This window comes from Rhipicephalus microplus, chromosome 7 (genome assembly GCF_043290135.1).
Source record: "Rhipicephalus microplus isolate Deutch F79 chromosome 7, USDA_Rmic, whole genome shotgun sequence".
Classification (NCBI taxonomy): Eukaryota; Metazoa; Arthropoda; class Arachnida; order Ixodida; family Ixodidae; genus Rhipicephalus; species Rhipicephalus microplus.
Window position 1 is genome coordinate 2,065,464 of NC_134706.1, and position 24,094 is coordinate 2,089,557.

Sequence of the window (24,094 nt, forward strand, 5' to 3'; positions counted from 1 at the left end):
GTACCTCCGCCCACTTCGGCAATGTGACACCACCGCATTAGCAATTGACATCGTCGGCAAACTCGATCCGCGATCAACGTCATCGGCAAACTCCATCAGTCGCAACGCACTTCTGCTTGCCACGAAACGTGGTTGTTTGTTTACCATTTGCTGCACCAGCCATGGGTCAACCGTGTAAGCGTCAGGTGCGAAGTGTCGACCACAAACGATCAGGGCCCCGATGTACGTCGCTGGATGGCCGATTCGCTTCAGCCATGCAGCGCGCAGGGCTCCATCGTGAGGCACCTGGTGCTGACGCTTCTCCGCTGCCCAGTCGCTCAATTTGCAGCGAATGACAAAGCAACGCTTTTTACCCGTGTTGCTCATGTCAAGGGAGAAGTACTTTTGTACGTGCACACAGACGCTATAGTTGAGCGAGGAGTGTACATGTGCACGCGACAACTGCAAGGCTGGTTCTTTCACCGCAGTGCCAAGAAACAAGGGGCAGTTTCGTAGCAGTGAGTGGGAACAGGAACTGACGTTGATTTCACTACTGTTTTTTCACACCTGATTTAGACCTATCGGCAAGCTGTGTGCTACGTCACGTCACCGAGTTGACGTCACTGCGCGTGCAAGGTGGTCGGTGAGGCGTAGGAAAGATGCGCGAGAATTGTTTTCTGAAATAGAGGCTCTGCGTGGCGCGCAGCCCTGTAATATTCAGAAAACGTGATTGCTGCGGTCTGCTCTACAAATTGCCGAGCTCGTATGGGGGGTGTAAAAAAAAAAGTCGGAGCCTATTTACTGGCCCTCTAAGGGGACAGACTGGTCTTAGACATTTTTTTGTTTATTTTTTCAGTGAAATTATGGAAGTTTTTTGTTGTTTTTAGGCCTTTCTTGGTTATTTTACAGCAAAATGAACTATTCGTTTTCAAAAGCAGTTGGAATTGTGTTATGATTTTGATGAGTAATTTAATTAAATGAGCTTGTGCTCCAAATTCTGCTCCCATACTTGCATTCTACACACATACAGGTTTCCATTGCAAAAAGAATTATTGCTGTACCTGCCCTAACTGCAGAGATATCGAGGCCTCAAAATTGAAAAGTCGTAAATTAACTTTTTTGAGAAAAATGAAAAAAACTGAAAACAGACAGCTTCTTCAAAAAGCAACAATCATGGCGCACAAATTTTGCAATTCTCATAAAGGTGCTCATAAATTCGTAGCAGAACTTCTAACACAGGTGCTGGCAAATTATAAAGAAGCCTCTAAGTCCGTTCCTAATTTTTTTTTGCAGGTTCTGCATGTTAACAGTACCAAGAATCTGGACAGTTAGAATGACATTACAAGAAAATTACTATTTCCTGGTGTGTGAAAATTTGCTGAGAGATAGAAAAAAACTTGTAGAAACCAAATATGTAAATCTTAAAAAATGAATTTTTTTTTGTCACTTTTTAGTCCCAAAGACCAGTCTGCCCCCTTAAAACGAGCTTGTTATGAAAGCTTATATTCTCCAAGTATAATAAATAATGCTATGTATTTTATGGGTTACGACTTGCATACTGCTGGAAGTCAAATTTTACTATTACTCAAAGTTGTTCTGACTTCCTTTGAAGAAAAAAAAAGGCATTGGCATAAAGGCCCTATTTAAATTTTAAAAAAATATTGTGCAGGTCATGATGAATATGCTCATTTTTTTAGGTCACATATGCTATGCCAATTCGATTCAAAGTTGAACCAAATCACTGTTTGCTTCAAACTTGAAATTCACTATTCGCACAAGCCTACGAGTTAGGCTTTATATAACCAACAGCTATGTCATATAAGAATATGCCGCAAATACAACTAACAAAGTGCAGCCGGGTGTTTCAGTCACCAATCAAGTTATGTGAACCCTTGACAATATTCTTATAAATAATGGACATCCATTAAAATAAGTATAATTAATCTATAAATACAGCTTTTAATATCCTGATATTGTCCAACACACTTCGAGGTGCAACTTGTATTAAAATGCTCCAGCTCAACTTTTGAAACAAGGTCTGGTCTGGCGTGCACTTTTTGCACCTCAGCTTTATTCAACTTTTGACACATTTATATTGTGTGCCAATAACATAAGTACACCAGCACATCTTCAATCCATGTAAGTCACAATGCAGTCCTTGTTGCCAGTTGTAAGCACCACTACTACACTGCTCTGAGCAGTAGAACTTCAACATCAAACAGCCATGGCACATTTTCCAATCTGACATTGCCCTCTCACAGCACTGCACACTTTCAGTACAATTTAGACAGAAGCCCTCGAACCTACCGGTTTTGTTTTCTTTACAAAAGTCACAACCTCCATTCACTACTGTGGGCTAGTGGTCACAGTGCTCGACTTCTGACCCAGAGGTCAGGGGATCGAATTCCGGCTGCTGCATTTTAAATGAATAAAAAAATGTTTGAGCCCATTTACTTAGGTTAAAGTGCATGTTAAAGAACCACGAGCGGCATCTCTCAATACATTGTGGTTTAGGGGCGTTGAACCCAAACTATTATTATTATCAGTCACAAGCTCCAATTGTCAGTTCTAGCTTGAACAATTTCATAACGAAGGCTTGACTAGTAATGCTCTTTATTTTGTTCAAGCACAAAACCATCAGTCAAATAATTTCACTTGCACCTGCCACTATGAGTACACGATGCACATGTGTGACACATCGTCCCCATTTTTTTTATCCTTCCCCACCGACACAGTCTTGGGCTGCTTTCCAGAAGATGCCTCTGCTTTCAAAGTCATGTTGTAAGCGGCATCAAAGGTGAGGTCACGTTTGTCAAGAAGACACTCCCGCAAGGCATCGTCCCGAATGCCGAACACAAAGCGGTCCCTTAACATGACATCCATAGCAACTTCTCCACCTCTAAAATCGCAGTCTTTTACAAGCTTCCGCAGAGCCATCGCATAGTCCATCACGGATTCACATGGTTCTTGGTTTCGCTTGAAGAAAAGAAACCTCGCTCGAAGCGGGGACCGCTTGCCGCCCAAGTGCTCGCGAACGACTCGTTTTATCATTGAGTAAGACACTTCCATTGGCTTCTCAGGCTGGACCAATCGCTTGATGAGCCTATTCGTCACTTTTCCACAACATCCAAGTAATACAGCACGCAACGCTCCGTCTTCTGAGATGTTGATGGACTTGCAGTATCTTTCCAGTCGTTCAGTGTATTTGTCCCATGTAGCGAGTGAAGAATTTGGGTGCATGCAATATTCTCCAAGTTCGTCCACTACGTTGATGTAAGTGTAATGATCCCGTTCATTGCTTTGTTGCAACGTGTAGCATTCCACAACCTGTAACAAATATGCATTTGCACGAATTTCAATCACAAGGATCATGATATAACAATCAATTTGTCAAAATGGTTGATCGAACAAGTTAGTGATTCATGATGGATTGAAATAGTACGAGCGTGATACAGGGACAGTAAAAACGCGAACAAGCACTTGGTGTTGCTTCAAGAAGAGTGCTTGTCCATATCTTTCCTGTCCCCGACTACATATCGCGCTCGTATTTCAATCCATCACAACAAAATTTTAACGCGATTTTGACAGCTTGAAGAGAAATCGTACCAGCAATCACCCTCTTCACATAGCAAGTAAACACTTCTTTAAACAAGACTGCTTGCTTCAACATGTGCACCGCAGTTTCACATTTGCGTGTGCAGTGCAATTCGCGAAAACGCATTCGAGTAGATAGTGTTCTGGGTACTTATCGCTTGTTGACGTGATAAGACACAAAGACCGCACATCTCACACAAAAAAATGCCAGGCCTGTGCGGAACGTGCAGCACATTCACAGCGAAAGCTTGAAGAGCGACCTTTCAGAGCCTCTTTTAAACACTCTTGGTAACTGCTACAGGTACCTTTGCTGGGTACCCACTATGCCATAAATAATCATAAGTTTTGTGCAGTGGACAGGCATTCATTATGCTATCCTTCGTCATTTTTTTTGGAGAAACCTGATATCCACTACCCCCTTCCAAGGAATTTTGTTCAAGCTTTTTATGCAGTGGCTGACAATGATTAAAAATCATTGTCAGCCACTGACAATGATTTTGACAATACTGTATGCGCCACAGTTCACAGGTAATCAAGAACAAGCTTTTGGAATGAGTTGGAGCATTGGACGAACCACCAGTTATGCAATTCGCATTGTGTGACGCCTGGTTGTTTCTTTGCTCTTCTAAAACGCTTTATTACTCATACTACTAATGCAATTCCTTTCCCGACATCAAGCTTGCCTAAGGCAAGTTTGCAACGGAGTTACAAACACTGGTGTGGCTCTGCGATAGAATACTGGGCTGGCGCACAGAAAACCCAGGTTTAAATCCCACTGTGTCTTTGACGTTTTTATTTACCAATTTTTCTGTTATTTCGTGCGATAATGGTTATGGACACTAGCTATAGCGGACAACTACGGTGCCACACCCTACACTTGTTGTGATCCTATAACAGCTTTCGCTGTAAAACATTGCAGGTAGGGTGGCATCAATATACCGTAAAATATAGGTCAAATAAAAAAAATTCAATAAAAATTCGACCCTTCTCTTATATACTGACCATTGGCAGAAAAACATGTGGAAGTCTCACAACAGTCGGCAGCTAAAGTCGAAAGCCTCCATTGCTATTGTGAGCATCAGCAGTGGCGCTTTTGGGCAATGCTGGGTAAGGCCTACAGTGTTCTAGCATCTCCATTTTACCTCGGTTATCTGCTGTCAGTATGCTGTTTTCTTTTTTCTATTTTCTTCAGAAATGAGTGGTAGTCGACGGCAGTTTATGATAGGCTTTAAGAAAAAAGTTATCAAGTATGCCTAAGCGCATGGCAACCTGGCGGCACAAAAGGAATTCAGTGCATCGAACAAAAGGGTTAGATACTGGAAGAGCCAAAAGCAGCGCATAACATCCTGCAGCAACCAAAAAAAAAAAAAAAACATTGTTTCATGGAAGGACCGTAGTGCACCCAGAACTGGAAACGCTACTTGCCGAATCCATCAGGGAGCTGCGTGCAAAGTCGCTACCCATGAAAGCAAAGTGCATCCGTGTGAAAGCTCCCGAGATAGCACGCAACCCTGGGCTCACGAGAGTGCAATTCAAGGGATCGCCATGATGGGTGCCCCGTTTTATGAAGCGGAAGGGTTTTGCGCCGAGGCGGCGTACTTTCGTCTTTCCGCAAATGCTGCATAAGTAATGCGTTAAATGGAACAAAGGGCAATGCACTAATAAAAAACGGATGTCGTCGGAGTCATGTTCAGAGTAGTATGAGTGACAGCACTTTGTGATTGATTTGATTGATTTGTGGGGTTTAACGTCCCAAAACCACTATATAATTATGAGAGACACCGTAGTGGAGGGCTCCGGAAATTTCGACCACCTGCGGTTCTTTAACGTGCACCCAAATCTGAGTACATGGGCCTACAACATTTCCGCCTCCATCGGAAATGCAGCCGCCACAGCCGGGATTTGATCCCGCGACCTGCGGGTCAGCAGCCGAGTACCTTAGCCACTAGACCACCGTGGCTGGGGACAGCACTTTGTGGCCTTCTGGCGTGTAACTACATAACATTAGTGTCCAAATAAAAAGAAACGTAACCACAGTGCACCTGGTTGTCTCGCGTAGTTACCAAGGTAAGGGTGCGCCATGATACTTGATTCAATGTGGCAGGATCGACCTATATTTCAATCCAACCTACATTCCGGTTTTCAGGATACATTAGCATGAATCGAGAGTGCAACCTCATTAACTGCTATGTGGGGTTTAACATCACAAAACCATGATATGATTATGAGAGACGTCGTGGTGGAGGGCTCCGAAAATTTCGACCACCTGGGGTTCATTAACGTGCACCCAAACCTGAGCACATGGGCCTACCTTAGCCACTAGACCACCGTGGTGGGGCGAGAGTTCAACCTCAATGCCTATCTCCAATCTGATGGTTTATTGTATTTATTCAATGGTTAGAGTGAGAGAACTTCTGAGTGTTCTTAGCCTCGCAAAGAGGTGTTTCGAGCTGCAATTTTAACACTTCTCCTTAAGCAAGGAAACGAAAACTACAAGAAACATTATGTTTGGTCATGTAGCCAAGGAGAATGAAATACTCGCCTTTGGGAGTGGCAAGACCTCAGATGAGGCAGGGCTTGGCACACTTTCCTCTGGTATGCTCTCCCCACCCGAGTGGGCTACCTGCTGTCAGTCAACCAAGAGGTTATATTATTTCAAATGCATGGAGGGCACGTGAGTGAATGAAGATGAAAGGAAAGTTTAGAGAGTACAAATCATACTAAATGCAAGCCCAATTAACAGATAAAAGCATTTTTGTACTGGTACTTCAAATTAATGATCAACTGGGCAACCAACCCTGTAAAAGTGTTAGCCCCTCAGTTGAACCAGGAATTTTCGCATAAATCTGTGAAGCTTTATTCCTGAGAAATTAGTATGTGCTCTCTTTCTAGTTGCATGACACTGATGGGTAAGAGAGAATTTTCTTGTCATGTAGTCTTCTGTGTGAAGAAAAGTCTATGACATGTGAATAGAAAATTGTAGGTTTCCAGCAAATAGTTACAAGGTCCAATAATTTCTAGTCGAATAGTTCAAAAAGTATGTAAAGAAAAGTGAGCATACTCATCATAGCCAAAGCAATTATTCTAAACAGTATTTCTTAATCTTGAAACAAGGAATGTGCAAAGGCCCTTCTTTTTGGTTCAAAGTCAAGAGAACACAGCTTTGAATAATAGCATCATTTAAATTTCAGTAAGATGCTGGTGATAACTGGCAAAATATGCTACATTCTGAAATTTATTATACTTAGGGATACAAGCCTGTATACAAGCTTTTCAACTTGATCAAATGGTCACTCGATGCAAAGGTAATAGCATGTTCACTTGATTGTAGAGAGGAATGTCGTGGCACGACTAATTTTTTTCAGAAAAGTGTTTTCACAGCACGACACTCCAATGCCACAGCAAAATCAGCTTTATGGGAGGTTGCATGATACACGTTCATTCATTCAATTCAAATACTGTGATAGTCGTTAGAATATTCAAAGTGCTTAAATTTCCACACATGCCCAGCAAGCTGTGCCGCATAATGGATAGCGTTAGTACAAGCCTCTGTTTGAAGAGAAGGCACTTGGCAACTTCACACGCCAGCCATGCTGCGCACAACTACAGGATTTGGTTGAGCTGCCCACAGCAGCTCCAGGTTTCCAATGCTTTTCAAACGAGGGGTGGATCATGATCCCTCCTCGAGCCTCTTGTCCGTGTTTTGCGACATTACAAATTGTAAATTCACTTGAAAGAGAGAAACTGTGTTGTGTGGTCAACTGGAAATACAGAAGTTTCTGTTTCTTATTTAAGAAAAGAGGCGCTGAACATTCTGAGGGGGGTGAAGATTTCTATGACTATATTTCAGGAGCATGAATCGAGGTCACAACCACCGAAAGATCGAATAGTTCAGAGAGTGCAATGAAAACAGAATGTCCTCCAAAAAAGAAAATCTCGCTTCTTTCCTTTCTCATCTCTGCCTTTTTAAAAAGGTTTACTTTCATAACAGTCATTTGCACAACAAAGTAACCCGTACTATTATTCTGTTCGTATTGACCCCTATCGATAATTGAAAGACTACAGAAACTATTCATAGCCCTATCAATAGTAAAAAATTTGAAAGTACACTATCAAATTAATCACGTGACCTCAATGCAGCGTATACTCCGTTCTTGAAGTGCTTGGCCAATGGTGGAACAGGATGAAGGGCAAGATGTTCTTTCACCACAATGCTTCACTGACATCTAATAATCAAGTTGAACTGTAGCACAAAGAAAACCGTTGCACATAGTGGAACCGTGTGGCTTCAAATTTATATTGAATTCTCTGATTTTCTCAAAGTAAAAATATTAAGTGGTAATTGTTTCGATGTCATGCAACCTTAAAAGACAGGAAGAGAGCAGAGTGGGTCAGGGAAGAAACCGAGGTTAAGGATATCATAGTTGAAATGAAGAAGAAATGAACATGGGCCGAGCACGTAGCACGTAGGCAGAATAACCGATGGTCACTAAGGGTAACTGACTGGATTCCCAGAGAATGCGAACGCACGAAGGGGAGACGGAAAGTTAGGTGGGCCAATTAGATTAAAAAGTTCGCAGGTATAACTTGGCAACGAAAAACACAAGATCGGGTTGATTGGCAGACCATGAGAGAGGCCTTTGCCCTGAAGTGGGCATTGTCAGGCTGATGATGATGATTTGTCTTTATTCTGGCATCAATGAAAAGAAAATTAGTGCTTTGATCCATTTCTTGTTCGCTTTCACTTGTATTTTTTTACTCACCCTCTTTTACAATGCCATTGGCCTTCAGGTTACCAGCAAATATAATCTAATGAGACCAGTTCCACTCACGCCGCCAAATGTCAGTTTGTTTAGTTCAAAAACAAACACAAAACGGCTGTTTGATGCTATGAGCTCCATCTCAGAATGTGCGTATAACACGGCCACAAATTATAAAGGTAGATTATTCTACCCGGTATGTCTAAAAGCTTCACCAAGAAGCATGGCATTTTGGGCTAGTTGGTATGACATGACGATTGTTATGTGCAATAACAGAACGATAACAAAGGGACTAGAAGAAGATGAGCGCTCGTCTTCTCCTTGTCCCTTTGTTGTCGTTCTCTTTATCAAGCAAGAGAACTGAATGGCACCGCTCAGATTGTACAGCAAGTAGACTTCACAGTGTATCTTTTACTGGACACAAAGTCTGCCCACTGAAGAGTTCCATCTTTAAGAGCTTGTCTACTGCGTACCTGACTTTCACAATGTGACGGCCAAGTCTAATCTACAAAATCTAGCCTACCACAGTGAGAGTGCTTTTAGATGTTCTTGCATAGAAATGTTTCTAACTGCAATTTGAATACTTAGACAAGAAAACCACAATTACGAGAAGAGAACATTAAGCCAGCAAAAGAGAACGGCATACTTGCCTTTGGCAGTGGCGAGGCTTCACTTGAGGCAGAGCTTGGTACATTTTGTTCCGGTAAGCTCTCGCCACTTGAGTCCCCGACCTGTTGTCAATTACCCAATAGATAGATGATTTGATTTAAATGTGTGGAGGGAAAAGAAAAAGAAGAAAAGCTTACGGAGTATATAAACACACATGCAAACACAATGTACAGATACTCAAACCCGAATATAACGAATCCAGATATAACAAAATTGGTTACATTGAAGTAAATGAAGAATAGCTCTGTCGTAGATACATCGCTACAAATATATGTTTATAACAAATATTCAGATACATATAACAAAGTATTTTGGTGGCAGGTGTGATCTTGTTTCAACCAGGTGTGAGTGTGACAGCCATGAAGTTCATGCAATTTGTTAAAGAAGTTTCGACAAAAAAACTTTCGTTTGTCTTTTATTTTTGCATCAAGTGAAAGGCCAATCCCTCAAGAGCTTATAAAATGTACTTGTCAGTGTGAGTGCATCCTGAAAAATTAAGTACAATATGCCTTTAAAAGCTGGTTCTAGTTCTTACTCTACCCTGACATCAGGACGCAGTATGATCTTCTCATCTTCTGCTCATGAAAAAGATATTGTGATGTTTTCTCAGTATCTCTGCACCGTAGTGCTGTGGATGACACACAAGCAGCTATTTTCAATGTTTTTAGTGGTGCACAAGCACCTATCTTGAAAGTTTCAGCACAAATGACGTTATGGCGATTAGCCATACTGGTGTGTGACCTCACTGAGGTTGATACTGTATCCTGACATCACGATAGTGCCAATTTCACTAGATGCACCTCAAAGAAAATGGGCTTGAACCATTTCTGTGCTGTGAAAAAAGAAAACTGTGCCAAATGTACTGTACATTTCTTTCACTTAATATGTAGAGTCATGCGATTTATTCACGTACAAATGCAAACGAACAACAGGAAAGGTCACGAAGTCAAAAATCAGGTTAGCGCTTGGGTCGTGTGGCTCCCACTAACATAGCGGCTTGCTTCTTTGGCTGCTTTACGTTCATCCCATTACTTAATAAAACGGTACCATTATTTGGATTGAACAGGGTTCTCTTATTTCACTAAATGTAAAAAAAGAAATAGCTTGAAGATGACCTCACCACATGGCGATAACACGAAAGTGACACGACTATAACGAGTGCAATCTGCATTGGTTCCATGCAAGACCAATTTTCCTTGACAGTCATCATTTTAGTCATGACTAGTATACTCATCAACAACAGTACAGAGAGGGCCAACATCAAAATAAAACATTTTATCAGCTCCACACTTGCTCAAAGCTATTTCTGTATTCAAGAGCTTAGTATGGCAGAGCAAAGTCGGCTTTGAAAGTTGCTAGCAGTATCTTTTTAAAGACCAACTGGGCTTTATTCTTAATCTTCTATAAATTAAAGCACCGTTCCGGTGAAGCTGTTGGTCCCACATTCAAACCATGAATTTTTTTTTTAATGTGTCGAGCTTTATACCCTATAAGTCAGCACGGGCTTTCACTGTAGTTACTTGCCACTGTGGTGTAAGACAGAGTATTTTGCTTAAGGTACACAAGAAGGAGAACGTGCGCTGACTGCCAACAATACTAGAGCGTTAACATACACAAAGAAAAGAAGGGAGGGGAACCAGAGAAGGGGAATGTGAAGCTGGCATTAGACCTTGATGCGTCCGATTATTCCTCGTCACTTGAGGTGAGCAAAAAAGCATTGACCCATTCTGTGCATTTGCACATCATCTTAAGCATTTCAAAAACTTCGCTTGCGTGTTTTTGACGCTGTTGGCATGCTCTCTTGGGCAATCGTTGATACAGCGTCCCGACTAGCCCAGGTACGATCTGCCACACATCATTGGAATTTCATAAACGATCTCTTTTTTGCACTGCACATAGTGCGGAGTGTGGTTCTTCTTGCAGGATTTGAAAGCAGCGGAATTTCCATTGACACATTTGCACAAAGATGATAGCTTATTTGAGCAGAGAAAACCACACACACACTTGCTTTGGCAGCGGCTTTTTTGATCCAATGCGATACTGCATAAACGTAGGAAGTGACCACTTATTTCGAGTAGATGCCTTTCTGTTTCTTTGCCGCATCTGATTTATAAGACCAAGCCCAAAGTGAGGGTATTCCTTCCTGAAACTTAGCCGATTCCAGTCCGATGGGAAGACACTTCACCACATCAACACTTCAAATGCACTTTGACCAACAACATAGGGGTTACCATCAGATTTATACATATACTTTATGCATGTATAGTCGTATAAAATCAATGCACATGTAACTTAATAAAAGAGTTAACACGTAAAGCCAGTATGGTACGCATTTGTGCTGATTGGTTCATAATTTCCAGTAGAAAACAGCGCCTAAAAGACGGGACGAATCATCTGGTTGTTAGCCAGCGCTGTGGTTTGTATCCTTTCTTCATCCCATTTCTTCAGCACTGTTTTCTACTGGGTATAAAAGCCAATGATCATGGCTCAAACAGAGAGGAAATGTGCGGCTGTCTTTTATCACATGAAGAACCATTTGGCGAAGTTCGAAATAGGGAGCTGTGCTGCTCCAGCAACAACTGCATACTTCAATCAACTGAATACGGTCACATCCACTCTATCTGATAAGGCATGTGGTCTCAATTCTCAGTTTGCATTGAAACATCAGATGGCATGAAGTAATAGACAGCATGAAAGTTACTCGGCTCTCTACAGTAGCAGTTCATAAGTCAACAAAACACATTAGTGTTTTGTTGACTTATGCAATTTCAGATGCTGGAAGACTTAGCAGCTAGTCCTACGTCAAATATTATTTACACTTTTTTTTGCTATGGTATTTAGTGCTTGGACCCTGTGGAGAAGCTGTTTTTCTTGAAGTTTTGGGCTGCTTTTGGCTGAAAAAGAGTACAGTAGACTCACTCTGATAGTTCGTACTTTCTGGTTATTTCAAACAAAATTCAATCCTTTGGTCGGTCTTCTATTTGTTCAATGTATTTAAAAGCCTCTTAATTCAAACTCCATCCTTCGGTTAATTCATACTTTTTGCGCTTTAATACCAGGAAATATCTTCTGCTTTTCCGCTACTATTTAAAAACTTGCATGCCTATATAATCCTATCTGTCTAAAAATAGAACATAAGCACCTCGAGCCTTCCAGGAAAAAGGCTTTGGTAGCAAACAAATGTTTGAAACGAAGCACACACATGGTAAACTGTGATGCTTCTCAACTGGTATAGAGAGCTTTGTGCTGAAGGCACATATACCAAAGACGCAATTGGCAACTGACAACTTCTTTAAAAGGTCTGATAAGCAGTAAATGGCCAATAAACTTGAAAACCTTACAACTTCGCTTTCTCTTCATTGCCTGCAGTTAGGGTTTAAAAGCATTTAAAAACTTTTAATTGTGATAAAATCAATCTCTAATCATAAAGTAAGTATGGTGTCACCTCACCCACAGCCATATCAGAACTTCTGATCATTCAAATTTCTTGATAATTCAAACAAAATTCAGAGGCCCCTCGACTTTGAATTAACCAGAGCCGACTATACTTTTTCTGGCCACCCAATGCAGATGCTTAACAGATGCAGAATATTACCTCTAAACAGAGTTGCAGGTGTTCGAGATTACAAGAATGGTCATCAGGGGACCTGGACAATGGAGGTGCTGTTGCCGCTCTGTCATCATCAATAGGTATCACCAAGAAATCATTATCAGGTATCAGTAGTATACCGTTACCATTGGAAAATGGAGAGCGTGGTACCTGCAAAACAAAAAAATTCCAGCATATCCACGGAGTGAATGATGATGAGTGGTGCGAAGCGCTGGAGGGTTTCATCGCTAAACCGTAACGGTATTCGCGAATATCGCCCACGACATTACCGAATGCGCAATAAACACTGTATATATTTATACAATAAATTTCATTATTCGTAAGTGGTAGCTATATGTCGCTTTCGTTACGGGTCTCTCAGGTTACAGGTTTCGAGTACAGGCCTCTGTTTGAAGAGAGGGCACTTGGCAACTTCACACGCCAGCCATGCTTCGCACAACTACAGGATTTGGTTGAGCTGCCCACAGCAGCTCCAGGTTTCCAATGCTTTTCAAACGAGGGGTGGATCATGATCCCTCCTCGAGCCTTTTGTCCGTGTTTTGCGACATTACAAATTGTAAATTCACTTAAAAAAGAGAAACTGTGTTGTGTGGTCAACTGGAAATACAGAAGTTTCTGTTTCTTATTTAAGAAAAGAGGCGCTGAACATTCTGAGGGGGGTGAAGATTTCTATGACTATATTTCAGGAGCATGAATCGAGCTCACAACCACCGAAAGATCGAATATTTCAGAGAGTGCAATGAAAACAGAATGTCCTCCAAAAAAGAAAATCTCGCTTCTTTCCTTTCTCATCTCTGCCTTTTTAAAAAGGTTTACTTTCATAACAGTCATTTGCACAACAAAGTAACCCGTACTATTATTCTGTTCGTATTGACCCCTATCGATAATTGATAGACTACAGAAACTATTCATAGCCCTATCAATAGTAAAAAATTTGAAAGTACACTATCAAATTAATCACGTGACCTCAATGCAGCGTATACTCCGTTCTTGAAGTGCTTGGCCAATGGTGGAACAGGATGAAGGGCAAGATGTTCTTTCACCACAATGCTTCACTGACATCTAATAATCAAGTTGAACTGTAGCACAAAAAACCGTTGCATATAGTGGAACCGTGTGGCTTCAAATTTATATTGAATTCTCTGATTTTCTCAAAGTAAAAATATTAAGTGGTAATTGTTTCGATGTCATGCAACCTTAAAAGACAGGAAGAGAGCAGAGTGGGTCAGGGAAGAAACCGAGGTTAAGGATATCATAGTTGAAATGAAGAAGAAATGAACATGGGCCGAGCACGTAGCACGTAGGCAGAATAACCGATGGTCACTAAGGGTAACTGACTGGATTCCCAGAGAATGCGAACGCACGAAGGGGAGACGGAAAGTTAGGTGGGCCAATTAGATTAAAAAGTTCGCAGGTATAACTTGGCAACGAAAAACACAAGATCGGGTTGATTGGCAGACCATGAGAGAGGCCTTTGCCCTGAAGTGGGCATTGTCAGGCTGATGATGATGATTTGTCTTTATTCTGGCATCAATGAAAAGAAAATTAGTGCTTTGATCCATTTCTTGTTCGCTTTCACTTGTATTTTTTTACTCACCCTCTTTTACAATGCCATTGGCCTTCAGGTTACCAGCAAATATAATCTAATGAGACCAGTTCCACTCACGCCGCCAAATGTCAGTTTGTTTAGTTCAAAAACAAACACAAAACGGCTGTTTGATGCTATGAGCTCCATCTCAGAATGTGCGTATAACACGGCCACAAATTATAAAGGTAGATTATTCTACCCGGTATGTCTAAAAGCTTCAACAAGAAACATGGCATTTTGGGCTAGTTGGTATGACATGACGATTGTTATGTGCAATAACAGAACGATAACAAAGGGACTAGAAGAAGATGAGCGCTCGTCTTCTCCTTGTCCCTTTGTTGTCGTTCTCTTTATCAAGCAAGAGAACTGAATGGCACCGCTCAGATTGTACAGCAAGTAGACTTCACAGTGTATCTTTTACTGGACACAAAGTCTGCCCACTGAAGAGTTCCATCTTTAAGAGCTTGTCTACTGCGTACCTGACTTTCACAATGTGACGGCCAAGTCTAATCTACAAAATCTAGCCTACCACAGTGAGAGTGCTTTTAGATGTTCTTGCATAGAAATGTTTCTAACTGCAATTTGAATACTTAGACAAGAAAACCACAATTACGAGAAGTGAACATTAAGCCAGCAAAAGAGAACGGCATACTTGCCTTTGGCAGTGGCGAAGCTTCAGTTGAGACAGAGCTTGGTACATTTTGTTCCGGTAAGCTCTCGCCACTCGAGTCCCCGACCTGTTGTCAATTACCCAATAGATAGATGATTTGATTTAAATGTGTGGAAGGAAAAGAAAAGCTTACAGAGTATATAAACACACATGCAAACACAATGTACAGATACTCAAACTCGAATATAACGAATCCAGATATAACAAATTATTGGTTATATTGAAGTAAATGAAGAATAGCTCTGTCGTAGATACATCACTACAAATATATGTTTATAACAAATATTCAGATACATATAACAAAGTATTTTGGTGACAGGTGTGATCTTGTTTCAACTAGGTGTGAGTGTGACAGCTATCAAGTTCATCCAATTTGTTAAAAAAGTTTCGACAAAAAAACTTTCGTTTGTCTTTTATTTTTGTATCAAGTGAAAGGCCAATCCCTCAAGAGCTTATAAAATGTACTTGTCAGTGTGAGTGCATCCTGAAAAATTAAGTACAATATGCTTTTAAAAGCTGGTTCTAGTTCTTACTCTACCCTGACATCAGGACGCAGTATGATCTTCTCATCTTCTGCTCATGAAAAAGATATTGTGATGTTTTCTCAGTATCTCTGCACCGTAGTACTGTGGATGACACACAAGCAGCTATTTTTAATGTTTTTAGTGGTGCACAAGCACCTATCTTGAAAGTTTCAGCACAAATGACGTTATGGCGATTAGCCATACTGGTGTGTGACCTCACTGAGATTGATACTGTATCCTGACACCACGATAGTGCCAATTTCACTAGATGCACCTAGTGTGTCATAACGCCAAGTAGTAGGAAAGGTGAAATTGTAACCCTTCTTGTTTGTAGATGACGCTGAAAATCAAATCGATAAAAATCTCTTCAGTTTCCAAGCAGTTGATTAATTTGTTTCTTGAATTCTCAAGCGAGCCTTAACTCAAATTTCCGCCTGCACTGCCAAACTGAGCACAGTGTTGCTGCTCCAAAAAATCATGTGACAGATCCGAAGGACTGCTGCCCACTATAGCTAACATGCAGTAACTACTTCTACTAAGGCACAACGCTGCCATCAATCTTGTGTTGAGCTGAAGATTAAGTGGCAAGAGGTGGTAACTCTAGGTTATGTGAGGTTAACCATGAGTTTTAATAAGCAACAGGGTCATAAATTGCACCCATGAATGGTCTGCAAATACAAGAATGTTCTCTGACAAGAGACAATTATTGAGCTCAGCCCCATTTATGCTGTTCACTAGAAGTGAACCGTTTAAAAGAAAATGCTGATAACTACTGCGCAAAACAATAATCCACCATGTTAACTATGTTTAAAACTTGAAAGGGCTTATGTAGGCTAATGCGAATATTTGAATGCTTCGAATAGTCGAACGAATGCTAGGGTATTCTAATTCACGCCGATTCGAATTTAAACTATTGAAGATATGGAAGTATTCGGAAGAAAGGAATGATGCATACTAATCGAAATGTACCGCCTGTGAAAGTGATTTCACTGCAGTGTAGGGGTGCTAAACCGTGAAAGCACCTATTCAACAGAAATCTGCTTTGACGCGAAGCCCCCCTTCAAATTTAAAGGGGCCCTGCAACACTTTTTGAGCATTGTAAGAAAACGCTGCCGATCGGTAGTCGAGGCTACCGAGGACACGCAAGCCAAACATTATAGTGCAGCACGCGGCATGCGATTCACAACGAATTCTCAAAGTACGCAGAAAATTGCTCTGTTCTCTCAGCGAATGACTCCACAAGCTCAGAAAGCACGCACAACGTATTTTCTTTCCTCATGCTATCCTTCTCGGCTTAGCTTCGAGCACGTTCGTTGGGACGAGAAGAGAGAATTCACTTGCAGCATGCAACAAATATTTGCAGCTCCGCGCGTATTGGAAGAATTCTAAAAATTTTTGTGGCGGTGAATTCACGAGGCAATAAGCTTGTTTAGTGAATCCGTTGCATGGCTCCTTAAGAAAGCGCCGCACGACCCCTTTAAATAATCAAAACATTACCTTCAAATCAATTCATTTTATTAAGCTTAAAAGCTTGTTATGATGGCTTATATGCTTCGAGTATAATAAACTTAAGAATGTTACATATTATAAGAGTTATGACTTGCATCCTGCCGAAAGTCAAATCCTGATTGATATGTGGGGTTTAACGTCCCAAAACCACTATATGATTATGAGAGACGCCGTAGTGGAGGGCTCCGGAAATTTAGACCACCTGGGGTTCTTTAACGTGCACCCAAATCTGAGCACACGGGCCTCGAAATTTCTGCCTCCATCGGAAATGCAGCCGCCGCAGCCGGGATTTGAACCCGCGGAAAGTCAAATCCTGATACTACTCAAAGTTGTTTTGACTTCTTTTGAACGAAAAAAAAAAAAGGCATTTGGATGGAGGCCCTATTCCAACTTTTAGAAAATATTGTGCAGGTTAGTTGAGTCATAATAAAAATGCCCGTTTTTCTTTATATGTCATATGTACTATTCGAATTCGATTCAAAATTATTCGACCGAAATCATTATTCCCTTCGAATTCGTTTCGAGCCTAAAATTCACTATTCGCACAAGCTTAGCCTTCTGTATTCATGAAGGAAGGTACTACTCTATTTTTTTTTACTGCGATAGCAACTATGCGCACAATTTTGGCGCGTTTTAGCCATCACTGTCGGTGTCACCACAAGGTTCCTTATAAATCACAAATCAATAACACCAACCCACGCATAGCATGTTTGGTTTATAAGCGAAAGCAGCCAATGAAAGTTTATCTAATGAAGAAAAAAAGTCAACTGTCTTTCATCTTTTGCAGTCACGTTTGTGGAAAGCACCAACCGCACGACTAACTTGGTCACAAACCGACAGGTCGCAAACGACCACATTACTCGCAAAGCGACTGCTTTGGCTCAGTCTTGCGCTACTAAATTTTTTGGTCGAGACACTGTACTAGCAAAGCTAGTCAACCAGTCAGACACGGAGGAGCGAAATGTCAGCTTATAGTGCTTCGATGCAAGCGGGTACCCAAGTAGACGCAAAGTTTGAGTGGCAACAGGTATAGGATGCACTAGATGGTGTAAATGTTGTCTGCCTTGCAGAGCTCTCAAGTTCCCAGTCACAAATGGTCACGCAACCGGTGCCAATCGCCAGTACACAACGACCCTAGGGCATTTGAGAAACGGTATCACCAGTGCACAACGACCTTTGGGCATTTGAGAAACGGTGGCAGTGTGTACCTCACTCTGCCATTTCCACCTCCTCTTTGCAGTCCTCTGGCATGTGTACAACCGTTTATTAGCCACACTGGCTGATCGAGAGCGGGCTTCTTTTGGACCACAAACTGCAACTGCAACACACAAAAAGCATACATGTGGCATTCAAGCATATATTTAGAGTCTGACTAAATAATCACTGTTACAAAAGCGTAGATAGTTTGGCTTGTTAGTTATGATACATTAAAAAACATCATAAAAAAACTACAGGACAACAGAAGCAGCAAACAGCGCTCAATCTCAACAATTGTCTTATGAAAAGAAAACGATGTGCCACACACAATTTATACAACTTTAAAACAGCGCAAATACATGGGAACGAAGAAGAAAGAAATGGGACAGATCTTCTTTCGCCACACTGTTTCAAACGTGAATACCAACCAACCTGCCCAAATCTACGTTCTGCTAAACACACGTCTATACCCTGTTTTCTTCAATCAGTTGCAATGTACCAAATCACACAGGATGCTACAGATTAATGCCCTATTAATTTGAAATGCTTTATCTGTCGTTTACATTCAAACTGGTACGAGCACACATAATGCGACATCCAGAGGCTCAAGGCATGTGACGCGACATGTGACCAACAAGTGACGACTCGATGACATTGTCCAAGCAGGCTCAGTGGGAGATTATAGTCTCACCGGCAAATGCAACGGTAGCAAGAGGCATTCACTTTGGCAGCCTGAGGTCTGGTCGGAGACAGTGTTCGAAAGAGGCAGCTAGACCATGAAGCAACCACAGCTGTTCCTGGTGTATGCCCACTTATATGCAAGCTCCTCAAGACAGTCCACATCAGGCAAAAGTCAGCAAACTCGCTCATGGTATAACTCACTCATACTTCGGTCATCGTGAGTCTGACTCCGTGTCTCATCAACCTATGCAATGAGCCGCATCAGCTCCCAGCATTGGGAATCACCAACTACCGCTAGGCTTCATCTCCGAGGCCTCTCTGCCGCATCAGCAACATTGACGGGTGAATATTTTGTAGCAGAAAGGACAGTGATGTTCGTCAAGAGCGTCGAGATCACTGACATTGATACAATGTGACCAATTCCGAATGTTGGCTACATACCTATGCAAGACTGCAACAAGATCGTGTGGAGGTGCTCATGAAACTGAAATTACGTTTCAACATGAGGATCAAGTGACTTGCAAGATAGTGTAATCAGACTATATCAGCAAAGGGGTATATGACGGTGTTAGTGAAGCCACGATTGGGCTGCGTGACAAAGCGTATGGGTTTCTTGACAACTAGCAATTGTGATATAAAACTAATTAAATGGCATGTAATGTAAAAAAACATTGTGTAGGAATTCTGTCGCGAAAGTTTTTTTTAATGCGTGCTGCTCTGTTATATGTGTGCGATCTTTCGTGTACCTGTTTCTTCTGTCTAAAATCAGTTGTCAGTGTAAGCGCCATTCTGTCAACTCCCATTATACGCGTCTTCGGTGCACTTCTAATTTCGAAACATGATATTGAGTGAGACTGAGCCTACTATTGAGTGGCTACAAAGCCTAACTTCTGGTGTAAACAGTTTCAATGCAAAAGAAATGTGCGTGCGCATATTATAGTGGAAGTTTAATGACCCAATCAATAGACTGACTACATGTGTGTTACAATTACGAATGGTTTTGGGCGATGCACTCGGGCATGATTCAGATAATAATACACAACATTTATCAAAGTAAAACTTGCGGCCCTCAGAAGTACACAGGAAATACAGAAAACCTTGAAATCATCTTGAAAAACCCACACCAAGATTTCTAAATCCCTCACATCTAAATTAAATTAATAGCCTCAGTGAGTCTTTGCATGTTCTTAATCACCATCTCGGGTACATTTGAGAGGCTTTGTGGCACTAAACTGCGCATGCCCGTAAAGTTGCACAGGAATGAATAAAAAAAGGCGTGTAGTGATTGAGGTATGGCATTTGATAATAGCGGTAGCAGATGCAAGAGTCAAACGTCAATGAACTTCCATAAAAAAATCAAATGCCTAAACAGTCATCTGGCACATAAATCCCCACAGCTGCTGGATTGATTTTGTTTGCCTGTTGCAAGGTTACGCACAGACAAGTTTTCGTTTTTTCTTTTTTTTTCCCGACATTGGCCACCTTTGCAGTTAGTCGGCCGCTGTGGTATAGTGGCTTCTTTGTGCTGTCTGGGTTTGCATGCTCTGTCTCACAGTATAGTGAATAGTGTGGGGTCTCGAATTGAGAGCCCGCTTTCAAAACACACGGACACAGCAGACGCAGTCGCCATACCAAAACATCGAGTAAATTTATTCAATCGCTTTTACATAGACCATATCGTCAGCCAAATCAAATGCATCACTTGTTATCAACATGCTTACATACATCACTAGTGATCAATACACTAGCCATAACCTTATACAATATTCCAATACACTGAATTGACATAACAACAAACACAAGGTAACGCGAAGGTGGCGTCGCCAACGCTCGATTCACCACGAAACGCTCGACTCACCACGAGGGGCCCACGGGAGATGACCCGCGGTGCCGTCCCTATGAACCCACCATGCAAGACAATTGCTTACGCCAGAGAGGTCCGCTGATGTTTCATGTGCCACCACCCAGCCTCGCCGCCGGCTGTCACTGCTGGCACAACTGCGCTGACCATGATGATGATGAACTTGCGTGCAACTGCAGCGCCACCTATCGCTCGATTGTTGCTAACCCTAAATGCGACCTATTCGAGAGACACACGCGTGTCACGAGGCGCAAACGACCTTACAGGGGGTGATAGCACCCCTGCCAATACTTACCAATTAGCTAAGCTCTGTGTTATCCTAAATTGACAAAAGGATAGCAAGAGACAGAAAGAGAGAAATAAACAAGAAGAAATAAAGAGAGAGGGACTCAAGCTGGCTTCGCTAGGCTTAACAGTCCCTCTCATGTAGCTGTATCTAGGCTAGGCTTGGCTGACGAAGGTCACCCAGATTCAGGCATGGTACAAGGGCAAAGCTGCCCTAATGTTTTAATGCACGATTTGTGGGGGATTTGACATATTAATCTGAGTTAACTTACAATCATGCATGTATGGTCCATCAAATCTATGCTAGAATAACGTGCTCACCTTTTGTATCAGAAGGAACGGATGGCACGGCCTGCCTTGTGAGCCTGTCACGGATCACATTATTCATGAAGTCGCGGTCGGTGAAATGGTCACTGCACACTCTGTAGTTTTTTAGCAAATTGGCTGACTTTGTTTTCAAGTCCTGCCTTCCCGTGTAGGCCACCCATGCTGCCAACCTGTACAGGCATGCATAAACCAAAGATGAGCAAGAAAGCTTTCACAGGTGATAACTCAAGAGTGCGATCTTGCAAAGGTGATTACGTGGTTCCAAGATTCTTTTGTCTACACACTAGATATAGTGTCCCGGCAATAAACGGAAACAAAATGAATATTTAGAAGTACTTGTTGTTGGGCCAGTTGGTTCGTCATACTGAGGGTCATACTGAGTTCGTCATACTGAGGGATTATTTCTTCCTGTGGTGCTTTAGGCATCTAGAATGAACCCTCAAAATGAATATTATTCAGCCCCAACTTCTTTCTCTGTTTGTGACTGTAGTGAAGCAGTATGTTTCTTCTGTAAAAAAAAAATAATCAAGAATCACTATACTGTCTAATCTGCTAATACGAGCACAGCTTCACAATGAGGCCAAATGTGTTTGAAGTTTCGGCTTTTTACAAGGTATATACTCATAATTCTTATGAAGTAGGACAGCACCCACTGCGCCATTATTTGTCTCCTTGCCGATAAGCGAGGTGCACGCAAGATATTATGTTCAGTTTGTCTATGCTGCCACTGGCTGGTGACGATGGCTTATGCAGTGGGTGGGAACCAGACACTTGTCCTACATGTGATGGCTGGTTGTTATTTCACTCTCATACTATATTCAGTCTTTGTAGTTGTCTCTTATCACCGGCCACAAAGGTCTGTCAACAATAAAAGGTATAAAAAAATAGTACCAGTTGCGATGTTGACAGAACTGAAGTCTCTGATGTTATGACTCTTATTTTAGCACATATTTTTAATGGCTACTTAACAAAGATTGTTATTCCTGTCAATATGCAATTGGCAAAAGGAAATGTACCTTATAAAAAAGGTGTTCAAAATTATTTTGGTAATTAAAGACCGGTGTCAATTTTTCCTGCGTTCTCAAAGGACTTCAAAAAAAATTTTACATACACGAGTTTCAAATTTTATGGAGAAACACAATTTACTTAAGCCTGATCAGAATAGATTTAGAAAAATAAATCTGCTGAACTAGATTTTCTGGAGCAAAAAGAGTACATACTGAAAACTTGAAGAAAAGGTACTTGTTCTCAGAGTTTTTATGGACTCTTCCATTGCCTTTGATTTAGTTAATCATAAAATTCTGCTAGAAAAACTACACTGCTATCGTATTCAAGACCAGGCCCTATCACTTATGATTCTTATCTATCTAGCAGACAACCAGCTGTATGCATAAAGAATTCTTTCTACAGTGTGCAACCTGTGCTATGCAGAGTGCTGCAAAACAGTAGTTAGGGACCAATATTATTTAACATATAGTATCTTGACGATATTATAATTATTTGAAATGAGGCCAAATATGTTATATATGCCAATAGTACTAGTATATTCAATGAAGCGAGACCTCATTTCACAACCGTCATACCACTCATCGCGCATTGATCATCAGCATAAGGTTGCCATTCCGTTTTGCCGCACCAAATTCTTTTCAGCAGCCTTCTTACCGAAAACAGCCGCCGATTGGAACCACCTTCCCTCTTCCGTTGTATCAATAACAGACCCTTTGTTATTCAAGACTGCAATTTCTCAGCAATGCTTGTAACTATACGCAGTTTTCATTATCTATCTTTGTCTTGTATGTGCTTGAATTCTTATACATTTTTAGTTGACTTATGTTGCCTTCCTGATTTGCGCATCTGATACTTGTTTCTTTATTTTGTCTTTTTTTCTTGTGTGTTATATATGTTGTACCCACCCCCTCTGTAATGCCCTACGGGCCCTGAGGGTATTCTAATAAATAAATAAATAAATAAATATTCTTTTGAGGGCATAACATCAACGAGCCTATAAGAACTTGTAACAAAACAATAAAAGCACTAGAGAGATGATCAGCAGAAAATGCTATGCATATTAATGAAAACAAAATGAAAGCTCTTATATTTTGGGCTGATAACAAAAAAATTCCATCTCCCCAAAACATAACTCTGAGTACTCACACAATTGAGATTGTTTGGTTTGGTTTTGAAAGGAAAAAATTTATTATTAAATGTTTGAAGGCATGTGCCCTAGCATACCACCGTTTGACCATTTTAAAAGCCTTGGCACAATTTTTAAGAAAACATGATCTGGTATCAAGATTTGGGACATGTTATGAAGCGTGAAAACTTGGGCAAGTTGGTTGGACATAACTCAATGTACAAACTGCGCAACCTAGAAGTAGTTACGGCGCTCTTTTCTATCCTTTCAAGTAACCGGGGAAATAGGTCGGATTAGGTATTTGGTTAAAGAAATATTAAGCTTTGGTATATCATTCACATTTTAACTATTGTAAAATGGTATGAGGTGCAATGGCTGCTATTACTGTTGATAAAATATAGATGCTAGAGAAAAAATGCATAAGACATACATTTAATACTCATTTTACGGCATCTATCAAACCATTACTTTGTGGTTTGGGAATAATTAAGGTTCCCCAGTTATATAATTATATATACTGTCAAAAATTTAGATTGGAGCACATAAGAAATTCACACAGTGTAGTCAACCTACCCCCCGTGCCGGGAATCTAAACTACCCCCCTCGGCATGGAAAGAAAAGGTGGTAGATATACCATCTTGAACTCTGGCAAGCAACACCTATCTTACACTCTCTCATCTCTTCTGAATAACTATGACCTGAAATC

At 41.2% G+C, this 24,094-nt stretch overlaps 1 protein-coding gene across 5 annotated transcripts in view; it reads right to left on the reverse strand.

Annotated features, from left to right (window-relative positions):
* Positions 1-2,575: 2,575 nt before the first annotated feature.
* The window catches only part of LOC119179509 (uncharacterized), a 33,082-nt gene continuing 11,563 nt past the window's right edge, over positions 2,576-24,094 (reverse strand). For 3 of the 5 annotated variants that reach the window (XM_037430593.2, XM_075868446.1, XM_037430595.2), the window contains exons 4-10: positions 21,249-21,424; positions 18,112-18,221; positions 14,857-14,937; positions 12,598-12,762; positions 8,984-9,064; positions 6,116-6,199; positions 2,576-3,306 (exon numbers count right to left, since the gene is read on the reverse strand). In XM_037430593.2, coding sequence (XP_037286490.2) covers positions 2,647-3,306; positions 6,116-6,199; positions 8,984-9,064; positions 12,598-12,762; positions 14,857-14,937; positions 18,112-18,221; positions 21,249-21,424 — 1,357 coding nt within the window. In that variant the 3' untranslated portion in view covers positions 2,576-2,646. The remainder of the gene's footprint in view (positions 3,307-6,115; positions 6,200-8,983; positions 9,065-12,597; positions 12,763-14,856; positions 14,938-18,111; positions 18,222-21,248; positions 21,425-24,094) is intronic. The other 2 variants (XM_037430596.2, XM_075868447.1) reach the window with 2 other exon arrangements.